The 12,161-nt window shown below is 43.8% G+C and overlaps 1 protein-coding gene across 2 annotated transcripts in view; it reads left to right on the forward strand.

The window, feature by feature from the left end:
• Positions 1–12,161, forward strand: part of ANTXR1 (ANTXR cell adhesion molecule 1) — a 129,864-nt gene that overhangs the window by 62,862 nt on the left and 54,841 nt on the right. For both annotated transcript variants that reach the window (XM_080812573.1, XM_080812572.1), the window contains exon 9: positions 11,742–11,802. In XM_080812573.1, coding sequence (XP_080668699.1) covers positions 11,742–11,802 — 61 coding nt within the window. The remainder of the gene's footprint in view (positions 1–11,741; positions 11,803–12,161) is intronic.

Genomic DNA, 12,161 nt, shown 5'->3' on the forward strand with positions numbered 1-12,161 from the left:
TCTATCTTAGCAACTCACCCAAGCTCGATGTGAGCCCCCCCCAAGATGTTTAGAAAGCTCTTCCCACCCCCAAATGGAACTAACTCCAAAGATGTCTAAGGAATTTCAGCAAAATGGTCTCCCAGAAACTGGGGGAAAAAATAATAATTTGAGAGTCTGGTCTCCAAACGAGCTGAATGATAACAGTCTTACAAGCTTTTATCTGAGAGTTATGCTCATGGTTGCGATCCTTCCAGCACTTGAAACCCATGTTTATGGCAGTTGTTAATTCATTTGCTTGGACAGAGAAGCAGGGACAAGCGCAGCAGGGCTTGTCTTTCTCAAGTCAGACAGAAATAATTATGACCTAAAGTTGGCTATTTTTAAGAAGTAGGTTCATTTCTCCTCTGGATACTGAAAAGAAAGCTCTTGTTTTTTCGCCTGCCATCTGAAGCATCTTTTCCAGCTTGTTCCCACGAATGTTGTTTTGTGGCTGGTGATCTTGTCATAATAAAACAGGACTGGGCTTAATTATCCTGAATAGGAGTACAGAGCAGCTCTCAACAAGCTCTGATGGTTTGTCAGGTTTTCAGCCCATAGTAACCTTATGTTTAAATCCCAAATCAAGATGCGGGAGTGAACATTTGCTCTTTTATCCAGTGCTCCCTGAAAACCTTACATAGTACACTCTTGCCGTTCAGCTACAAGTAAAGCGATGGAGACCCTGGCCTGGTGGAGCTTACAGTCTTGTGGGAGGGACACATAAAAATGACTAAATAAATAAATATTTAAAACTGTGATAAATGGTACAAAAGTGGCAACCAACTACCAAGATTAAGAGTAAAGAGATTGACACAGAGCTCAGGCGCCTTTGCAGATATGACCTGAAGAAGGAAATCAGGCCATCCACTGGAAGAGCATGGACAGAACATTCTTGGCAGCGAGCAGCCCTGTGACGGAGCATAGCAGAATGAAGGAAGAGCACCGCCGAAGTGGGGAATGGCAGAAGATGACGTCAGGAGGCCAGCAAAGGCTTGGCTTGGAAGGATGGTGGGAACCTATAGCCAGATACAAAGTCTGGCCATAGAACAAGGATGCTTGAAATTCAGGCTCTCAGGGAATGGAGAATTGTGGCACTTGATCTGTTTCTCCTCCAGATAACGAATCCCTAAACCCTCAGTATCAATAATCATGTTGGCCCAAAGAAGAAAAATCACAGTGACTTGTGGACCATCTTCCGTCCACCAGCATTTCTGCTAGGCTCTGCCACAACCACGGTCTCCAGAAGGTCTTATCCCAGTGTTCTGGGTGAGGAAGCTGGGGTGCGGGCCCCTCAGAGAGACTGCCCAAGTCTTCCTGCTCATTATGGTCGAGTGGGGAATTTGAACCGAGACCTGGTTCCCAAGATCCTGCTCTTTCCACAGTACTCAGCCGAGAATGTCTGAGGAAATGGAAAATCAAGACTGGATTACCAGGAGCTGGTTGTCCAGGGCCTGGATTCAGCAAACCCCAGAATTCTCTGCTTCCACAAACTGGTTCCTGTGTTTTGGTCTTTTCACTGTTCCCCAGCCCTCCGTAGTCTAAGGGAGAAGTACTTATGTGTTGCATTTGTATAATGCATTATTTTTCATGGCGTTCTCACTGTTTCCCATTTCGGTCTCATCAGCAGGACATAGGGAAAAGGCAGAAAGAAATCAACACCTGTGTGGGACACCTGTGTGGCTTAGTCAGTGAAGCCTCTGACTCTTGATTTTGGCTCAGGCCCTGATCTCAGGGTCGTGAGATCAAGCCCCGCATCGGACTCTGCACCCAGGGTGGACTCTGCTTGAGATTCTCTCTCTCCCTCTGTGCCCCCCAACCTGCCAACTCCCACCGGCTCACTCTCTAATAAATAAATAAATAAATAAATGAAATCTTGAAAGAAAGAAAGAACTCAACCACTGTAGATCACAGCTGTATTTGGGACCAAATGTTGTTCTTTGATCCCAATGAATATCCCATTTTAGCATCATAACAACCCTGTGAAGAAAATATTCCTATTTTACAGATGAAGAAACTGAGCCTCAGGGAACCTTCCTGAGAGGACATGGCTGTAAGTGGTGACCCCAGGCCTGTGCTTTCTCCCGCCTCTATTTCCATAGGAAGGTAAAAATAATAAAAGCTACCATATCCTGAGTCCTGAGGTTCTAGGCACTGTGTGGATCATTCTACATAGGCGTCTCCTTGGAGTCTCATGACCACTCTTTAGTGTGGATATTGTCTTCCCTTCTACAGAAGTAGGTACCCTAAGGACAGAGATCCGTTAGCTTGTCCAGGGCCGCGTGGCAGGGAGCAGCAATCTGGAATAGACTCCAGTGGGTCGCTAATGCCCACGATGGGAAGGACCATGGTGCTCTACGCAATGATGTGGGGAGGCCAGGAAGCAGCTCCATTTCAGAGAAGGAGACCCTAGAACCAAAAGTGTGAAGTGGCTCGATGCCGTTCACATAGGTACAGCAGAGGTAAAGCCAAAGCCCATGTGGTCTGCCCTCTGGGTGTCCAGTGGGTGGGAGGAGGAGCTCTTTGCCTGTTACTACTAGGTGGGGAGCATGTCTGCAAATACTGATTTCCGCTCGGGAGATGAAGTTCCCTCACCAGGAGAAGCTGGCAGCTTCACGCAGGCTGAAAAGAACATCTTTCCTTCCACACATGCTCAAGGACTCTGCCTCTGAGGACAGAATTTCTCCTTGCTTTTGCAGAATACTGTTGAGAAATTATAAGACAGACTTTGGGTGGTTGAAAGATTGTAGCCCTTAAAGCCAGTAAAACTGTAAAGGCAGAAACTATCCCTTCGCCTTCCCTTCTTGTGGCTTCTTTGGGGAATTTCCACTGACCACAGCTGGTAAGGGTAGCGCCAGCCCTCTAGCAAAAATATGAAGTGAAGGTCCAGCAAGTCTCCTGGGTCTTTGTTTGCCTTTGCAAAAGTGCTGCAGCCAGTGAAACGGGAACCTGCGTGAGGGCTGGATTCAGATATCCCGGACGTCGGTCTGTGACTTTGAATCCCAACGCTTGGCCTGGTTACCGTGATGCCAACTCCTCCCCGCAGCGGTCCCCACTCTGTGTGCGGTGGAGGGCAGTACCTGGAGGCAGGCACATGGTCTCCGAGGAGAGCCCAGTGGCTGGCACCAATGCACGTCCCTCTAGGAGTGATTCCCTGGAATAAATATTTCAGCCTGCATTGGGCTTCCCATTAAGCAAGGGTGAAGCAGCATTCTGCGTGTTTGAGCAACAATAAACAAGTATCAAGCACACAACTATATTTGCAAGGATTTCTCACGAGTTTGGGCATGAACAGCCTCATTATCAAGGAAGCTGTAAGATCAGCGAAACTGAAGGATAAATCCATTCCATGGTGTATATAAAATTGCTTTATTTATGAAAACCCGATTCTGTGCTGATTGCTCCTCTTCCCTCATGGGAACTGGAAGGCCTGTACCCCCTTGTGTGGCCCGGGTCCTAAAGAAGCTATGACAAAAGGCAAAGCCCATCGTCCAGGCCTCCCCCTCCACCTACTCTTCCAAGACCCCTCTGGGAACTGCTAAGGGCTACCCTCCAATCAAAATCCACATCGTGTTCTCACCGTCCTGGAATCCCTGACTTTACTGAACGAACCCTCTATCCAGAGCCAGCAGAGCAGGAGGCCCAACTCAACAGCAGCAGCCCTCCTCGTCAGTCAGGCTGATTTGTGACTGGAAGAAACCCCCTTCTCTTCCTTGGCCCATCTGAATCCTGTGTCAAAGCCTCCCTGGACCTCCAGCCCCTGCTGAGTCCTCTCTTCTCCTTGGAGTCTGCCCTGGTCTCCCCTCCACCTTGAACTCTCCCTGCCTTGAGCCCCAGTGGCACTAACTGTTGGCATCATTTGCTTGGCACGTGGGTCTTTTTCATGCTCTCTGCCGTTCCTCCTGGTCAGATGCTAAGCAGCGCCATCAGAGAGACTGCCACATGTGTTATGTTCTTCGTGGTGTCCCATGCTACGCTTTGCACACTCACTCATGACGAAGCCGCCCAGAGACCTGCGTAGCATTCGTGACCCACACTGCATGACAAATGGGCAGCTCTGTGGCTCTGTTTCTGGTCGAATCCCCTCGGCCCTTCCCCCACCTTCTCTTCCAAGATTGTATCTATAAACGATGGCATTTGGGGCTCCATTCACATTAGCAAGGCTGCTTACAACATATAAATAGAATCAACTGTAGTTTCTATAGTGAGCTAGAAACTCTTTTTAAAAAAATTGGCCTCTGCGATTATTAATTAGCTTCAGACTTTGCAGACGTTCGGGCCATTTCAACTAAGCTATTATTTCTGTTTGGCTTATTGAAGAGTCCAGATGTAATAAAAATTCCCATAGCTTCACGAGGCGACCAAGGTCGCCGAGGGGCATGAGCAGTTACTCTGCAGGTCACCCCCACTCCTTCCTTCGGCTTCTCCTCCTACCTAAGACCCACTGGAAAAGCGACAGCAGAATTTGGAACTAAATCCAGTGAAATGCTGCAGGGTTCAGCTCTCAAGGAGGGCATCTGACTTCGCCAATATTCTGGAGGTCGACATGCTCGTCTTACAAAATAAACCACGTTTCGGAGTTCACGGCCATCTGAGCTTTCCTTCTGAAAATAGGAGAGGAAAGTGGTTTAGTGGAAAAAAATGAATTTCCTCAGTTTCAGGACCTTGTTTGTCCTACGCTCCTTCACAGGAGACTCAGTGAGCGAGAACTGAACTGAGGGAAGAGTTGTGTTTATTTTTAAAAAAGTGAGCTGGCTCACCTCCCTGATCCTCACCCCAGACAGAAACATTTGCATTAAAAAAAAAAAAAAAAAAGAGGTCGACCTAAAAAAAAGAAAAAGAAAAAAACATTTGCATATTTGGGGGATAAACTCTATTGTCCAAAATTCAGTAAACCTCTTAAACTGTTTCTTGCATCTTAGAGTATTTGTTTGGTATAATATATGAGTATACATAAAATCATACATGAATGCTGGAAAGATGACAGTATAATAGTAGATTTTTATTTTAAATTCACATTCAGTGGAACTGACATGGATCTGGTATAATATCCATAGTTAACGATAGCTGTGCCTATTGGTTTAAAGTGTGGAATGGAATTTAGTTAGGAAAGGTGACTCTCTTTTTTAAAAAAACACTTTGTTAGAGATCTGGGGTGTCTGGGTAGCTCTGTTGGTTAGGCAGCCGACTCTTGGTTTTGGCTCAGGTCATGATCTCAGGATCAAGAGATCAAGCCCTGGGTCAGGCTCTATGCTGGGTGTGGAGCCTGCTTGGAATTCTCTCTAATCCTCTCCCTCTACCCCTCTCCCTGCAACTTGCAATCTCACTCTCTTAAAAAAATTAAATTAAATTAAATTAAAATTAAAATAATTTAAAATAAATAAATAAAAATAAACACTTTGTTAGCAATCAAATAAAGTCAAAATTCTTGGAGACAACATCACCACTCCTGAAGGCATGGATGACATAGTTGTATGTCCCAAGCTGGCAAGCATTTTATAAAAGCAGTGGTCCCCAGGCTTATCCAATGTGCATTCTGCTATCAGCTGTAGTAGTGTGTGTGGCCTTCTGTGGGAGCCTAAGTCCCATCCCCCAAGCCCAGACCTCTCCATCTTCCCAAGTAAAGGGGTCAAGGCCTTTTACAAAGCAGGCCAGTCCAGAACTTAGACACAAGGACATGCTACACCTATAGCATTATTGTTTAAAAAGGTAAGCCGTTAAAAAAAAAAAAAAATAGAGGTGTTGAAACAGGCCATCTGGGAAAGCAGTCCCCCGAAGACAGTGATGTTTAATAAGAAGAGGAGGGTGTAGGAGGGTGTTACAAGATGCAGAATATGGCCTTGTTATTCAAAAGACCCTAAGATTGTAGTATAGAGGAAAAGGAAGGCCATAACCTAATACTCTGTAATGCCAGTGTATGAAGCCATGCAGAAAACATTCATTACCTGTTTATTTATTCAATAAATATTGATTTAATGCCTACTATGTGCCAGGTTAGGCACTGTGGATATGTAGTGTCGGGTAAAACAAATTCATTCCTTGCCTCTAGACTTCACAGTCTAAGGACGAAAATAGATAATGACCAAACAACAACAAAAAAGTGTAATTAAACCATGATAAGTCCTCTGAAAGATGGCACTAGATGAATGAAGAAATAGTTCATTGGTAAATCACCAGGCCATAGATGGGTCGGCAAAATCTATATTCGATTTGAAGGGTGACAGTGAAATTAAGGACAGCTGCCAGGTTTTTGTCTTAAAGAACATAACCAGGCAACAGGTAGTTAACTGACTTTTGGCCAGTGTACTTCTAGCTCCAAAAATCTTAAAAACAGAATGTGCCCTTCACAACAATGAAAACACCAAGAAACGTGCTCTGAAAGACTTTCCAAAAGATGAGTGGAAGCAAAAGGTCCCTATACTATGAATGGATAAAAGAGACTCGTCTTTATTTACAGACACAAAAAAATCTTTTAACAGGAAATGGCCAAGTAAATAAAAATCGATTGTTTATTGGGGAAGGAGGCAGAGCAATTAGAGAAAAAAAAAATTAGGGGTGTGTATGGTAAGGGAGAGGTTCCTGATAACTCTATGTGAGTATGTACAATTATTTAAGGATTCTTGAGAAATCTTGGCAGAAACTGTGAACTTTATGCAAAAAGACGCTAGAGTTTTGGAATCCAAAAAAATAAACTCTTATATGCAACTTGGACTGGTCCATAATCGATTTCACTTTAAATTTATTGAATGGTTTTTATTACTTGGCAAAGTTTTTTTTTTACATCAGCTTCTTCTCTTACTCCCCCAACGATCTAATGAGATGAGCAAAAGTAACCATACCAGTAGCAACACATCACATTGATACAGTTCTTTGTGGATTTCAGTTGTGCTTTGCCATTTATCTTCTTTTTGAAATCTGTCCAAAAGATGACAGAAAAATATTATCAACCACCCTCTGGGTTTTTTTCCAGCAGATATGATTAAGCAAGAGCCAGTGGTGGGTGATGGGATAGAAATATATGTGAGCTACTTTCTCTGGCCAAGAGAAGTAGCTGTAACAGTATTATCAGAAGTCATAGTATCCACTACCATTGTCTGGAACCGAATATATGTCAGACATTCTCCTAAGTGCTTTACTGCTAAGAATGTTCTGAGCACATTTCTTGGTTCCTTATTTTCATGAAGGGCACTTGTTGGTTGGTGGCCCAAGGGTTGTTAAATGACTATCTACTGACTGATCACATCTGTGTAGCTCGGCCTGAGACAAAAACTTGCCAGTTTTCCTTGATCTCACTCCCTTCCCGACTCTCCAGTCCTATGTGAATTTGACCGCCTAAGTCCAAATGGATTTACAAGCTAAATGCCTGCATTTATTATCAATCATTCATTTTACCATCGTACAGCCCTGTGAGGTCAGTGTATTTCTTATCCCCCTTTTACAGAAGAGGAAACTGAGCTTTAATAACTTGTCCAAGTCCATGTGGCCAGGAAGTAGTAGGACTTAGATTCGAACATAAATCTATTCAGAGCCCAAATGTATCTTGTCTTGTTTCCTGAGCCCAAGTTCTTAAGAATAATGGTTACATTAGTTGAGAACTTACCAGGTTCTGGGCACTGTGCTGTGGTCTCTGCCAGTATTATCTCATTTAATCTTCCCAAGTCAACAACCTTCTGCAGGAGGTACTGTTCTTATCCCACTTTTATAAATGAGGAAACAGACTCAGAGAGGTTGTTTGAACTTGCCCAAGGTTTACTTACCGCTCATGAGGGAGTTGACCCAAGCAATTTGATTCCAGATGCCAGGCTATATTCTGTACATTAAACTGCTCCCTAAAATTAGGATTCAGGAAAGTTAAAGGATATGTCAAGGACCATAGGTCAGTATGTACAGAACCAGGGCAAAGAGCCCCTCCTCACATTGGATTATACTCGAGGCATGTGGTGGTCTTCGTCTAGTCTCCATCAGAAGCCAACGTACTCTCACCTCTGCCATCACCCTGGCCCTGTGTGAGTCTGTTCCGCTCCCTCAAGCGATTTCCCCGTGCTGTACCTGCACCTCTCCCACGGTTACCCCTGCTCAGGTTGGGGACAGATCCTCTGCTCCCTCACCCCCAACCCCCATCCAGTCTCCAGACACGGAAGCCGACCTGTTGTCCGCTGCGGCTCGGACACACTGATTATAGTCTCGGCTTCTAATAACAAGAGAACCCCCAGATCCACCTTCTGCCATCATGACTTCCTACTTTTTAAAATCAGACATTTCAAACTAATAGAAGCCGCAGTCCCAGACAGATCCTGCCCATCCCCCTCACTGATAAATTTTGCTCTACTGGCTGCAACGCGTCCCTTCCAGATGTTTTAAGTTAAGATTGGGAAAGCTGTGTTTTTACTGGATTGAATCACAGCACTTGGCTGACATTTTTTGGCCCTTCATACACTCCTTAGATTTATCAACTAATTGCAGACGCTCCAAGAGAATAATACAGCGTGTGTTTATTATGACAAAACCTGCTGGTGTGTCTTTGTGGCCCGAGATTCACGGGTGTTTCCTTTACCAAATCCCTGGTTAAGTATTAAAAGTTGGTTCAAAATCGTTGGTTCAAAGTCAGGAACTTACATGGGCGAAAATTTCATTTACGTGTTTTGATGGAGTTTGGGAAAGGGGAAAAGAGATCCAATAGCTCGATTTTAATTCTGGGATTATTTTGAAATCTTTAGTTGTGGATGATAAAATGATTTATTAAGAGATGCCAAATGCCTGAGGAATTTTATTTAAAACATTAAAAAAAAAAAAGCTTTGTGTTGTTCTAATGCCACTGTTTACTAAGTTTTTCCATATGGGTTAATTCTGTTTCTTCCAATGTGTCCTGTTTGGAGATTTGTGCCTAAGGACATGCGGAAGGGCGGTACCTCCCTCAGTCAAGGCAGCCACTGGCTGAGGTGGCTCTTCGGGCAGCAGGCTTGGGTGGGAGAGGGCGTGGACAGTCCTCGCAGTTCAAGTAGGACAGTCGTCATGCGGGAGATGAGTCCCTGCACACCAGGATTCTGGCAAGCCCTTGTCCTAGGACATTGTTACCCACATAAGAGACCTAAAGGGCTGGATAAACCATTGGAATGGGGAGGGTGGAGAAGCAGCAGAGAAACATGGATGCCCCGCATAGATCCTTGGAGTCCCTGATCCCAAGTCAGAATGACAGTGAAGGGAACTCAGGAGCTCAGGGGTGATACCAGCTCCCCAGGGCCAGCTTTGTGAGGACCACTCACTCTACCCAAGATGGGCACGGACTTGGGGAGCTCAGTGCATGTGTGCTCTGCTGTCGGAACAGGATCCCGCACCAGTGGGGATCTGAGGCTATACCAGTGTTTGAGGTTATGGGGAGGGGGGGCGTTGTGGCATGGTAAACCAGAGTCCAACGAAATAAAGCAAGCACTGACAAAAAGGAACAAATTGCTCCCTACTGTGGAATCGTGTAGAAGCCAAAAACAATTAGAGGAATCAAAGTACAAAGATGCCTTCAGATTGTACCAAGAGTGGGAAGCGATGTCAGGAAAAGTTAGTTGGAAACCTGAACTTTAGAACTGTCAAAAAAAGAAATAGTGCTTCTTAAGAGTTTCACGTCTGTAGATTTGCCCAAAACACGTGTTTGTGAGAGCCTGTTTCACTGACTGCATTTTAGTGTGTTGTCATCTGTATATCAGATAAAGATTTTCTGAAGCATGTTCTCCATTTCCTTTCACAATGCTTCTCTATGAGGACGCCCAGATTTCTCTCTGGAATGGGTAAATATTATCTCTTCTGAGAAACTGATTTGTTTTTATTTCACCAATTGAGATTCTCATAAATATTGCCTGACCTTCTCATCTGCTACTAGAAAGTTTAGAACTAAATCCATGAGCCACTCCTAACAAGGAAATAAGCTCTTTCCAGTATATTTTTTCTATGCTATTCTCATTCCTTACTTCATCTTCCCCTTATTTTTCCTTATTTTAATCCATGTCCTCTCCTTTTGTAATTTATTGTATCTTTTATTTGATTGTATCTCGTGTTGTCTATATCACTTGAGCTGGGACAAAGAAGCATATATAAATACATCAGTGGAAATAAATGGGTGTTTCTCAATGCTAAGATGCTTGCTTTCTTTTCTAGACTTTCAATGTTATCATTTCACTATTAATTCCTTCAACAAATGCCCCTTTCATAAATAGAGAAATGATTTCTTTCAAAGCCCTCTGAACCATCTCAATTTCCAAATTAAGGCCCAAATAAAGAGATTTCATTTGCTTGGGAAATTAACTCAGTGTCCTATACTTGTTTAAAATGCTTGGATGAAATTTGAGAATCAATATTCAGCAAGACACAGGATTCATAAATGGTGAAGAGAAGCTTACATCCTACCAGGCAGATATCCTGCTTGGCCCAAAGTAGCCTTGATTAACTCCCCGTGTGGTCATGGGGTTGGTTCCCTGACACTCTCTTCTTAACCCTGCAAGTCTCTTCTGGAGGAAAGAGTCCATTTCCATTTAAATAAGACTATCGGGGTCCAAAGAGTGAAGCACAACAGGCAGCCTTCAACGTCCTCTCCTGAAACATCTTTCCAAGACTTTTCTAACAAAAAGGGGAACTCGGAGTAATCTGGAAACAATTCTCCATCCTACCTCTCCAGCTTTATCTATCATCACTCTCATTTCTACTTTTCAAGCTCCTTTTGTTCCAGGTAAAGAGGCTTTTGTATTTCTACCTTCTCACCTTTGCTTGTGCCATTCCTTGCCTGGATCCCAACCTTCTCCTTTTTTTTTTTTTTTTTAAAGATTTTATTTTTTTTTATTTATTTAACAGAGATCACAAGTAGGCAGAGAGGCAGGCAGAGGAAGAGGGAGAAGCAGGCTCCCTGCTGAGCAAAGAGCCTGATGCGGGGTTCGATCCCAGGACCCTGAGATCTAGACCTGAGCCGAAGGCAGAGGCTTTAACCCACTGAGCCACCCAGGCGCCCCCCAACCTTCTCCTAACTCACTCCTCTCCACTTGTCGGAGTCCTACCCTCAGCACCCACAGCTTTCATGAAGCCTGTCCCAATGTAACAGCCTCCATGATTTTCCCCGTGAACTCCACAGATTTACTATCTACCCCTTCACCCTGGCAACAGGTGACAAACCACATTATTAAACCACAGTGACAAACCATCATTATTTCTATTTTCAAGTGTAACTCCCATTTCCCTAACCAGATGTTAAACGTCTCCATAACCAAGACTGACATATCATAGACTCAATAAGTATCTGCTGAAAGAACAAATGAATGAATAATTCTTATGGGGACACCCAGAGGCATGTAGCACAATGTTGGCTCATTAAATGTTTGATGTTACAGGGCGCCTGGGTGGCTCAGTGGGTTAAAGCCTCTGCCTTCAGCTCAGGTCATGATCCCAGGGTCCTGGGATCTAGCCCTGCATTGGGCTCTCTGCTCAGCAGGGAGCCTGCTTCCCCCTTTATCTTTCCCTGCCTCTCTGCCTGCTTGTGATCTCTCTCTGTGTCAAATAAATAAATAAAATCTTTTTAAAAATATATTAAAAAAATGTTTGATGTTAGTAGTATTAGTAAAGATGTTACCACCCATCCACCCACCACAACATAATGTCCTTGAACCTTCCTGTCTTGGTAACTCAAAGCAAAACCCTGCTTCTAATAAAGTAAGCTATGCTTTGACTCTGATTTCCTCTCTTTCTAGATTTTGAAGAAGTCCTGCATCGAAATTTTAGCAGCCGAACCATCCACCATATGTGCAGGAGGTAAATTAAATACTAAATAATCTCCTAGAAATGATGGTATTTTGAGTTCAAATCACATTTATTTCAGTGGTGGGGAGGAGGGGAGACAGGAAAGAAGAAGGAGGAGGGTGGAAAGAAGAGTAGAAATGGCTAAATAAATTTGCTGCTAAGAAAAAAAGAAAAGAAAGAAGCCACATATCAGTTGTTTGAAAAAGCCTGTCCAAATTGCAAGAGTACTGCAGAAATACTGGATTCCCACACATCACTGCCAATATCCTGCTCTGAAAAGAAGTGGAGCTGATCCAGGAGAACCTGTTAAGAAAAAGAAGTGAAAAATTTTACCTTCTCAAATTTGACAAAAGCAAATGCCCGCATGTACC

This window comes from Martes martes (genome assembly GCF_963455335.1).
Source record: "Martes martes genome assembly, chromosome: 9".
Taxonomy (NCBI): domain Eukaryota; kingdom Metazoa; phylum Chordata; class Mammalia; order Carnivora; family Mustelidae; genus Martes; species Martes martes.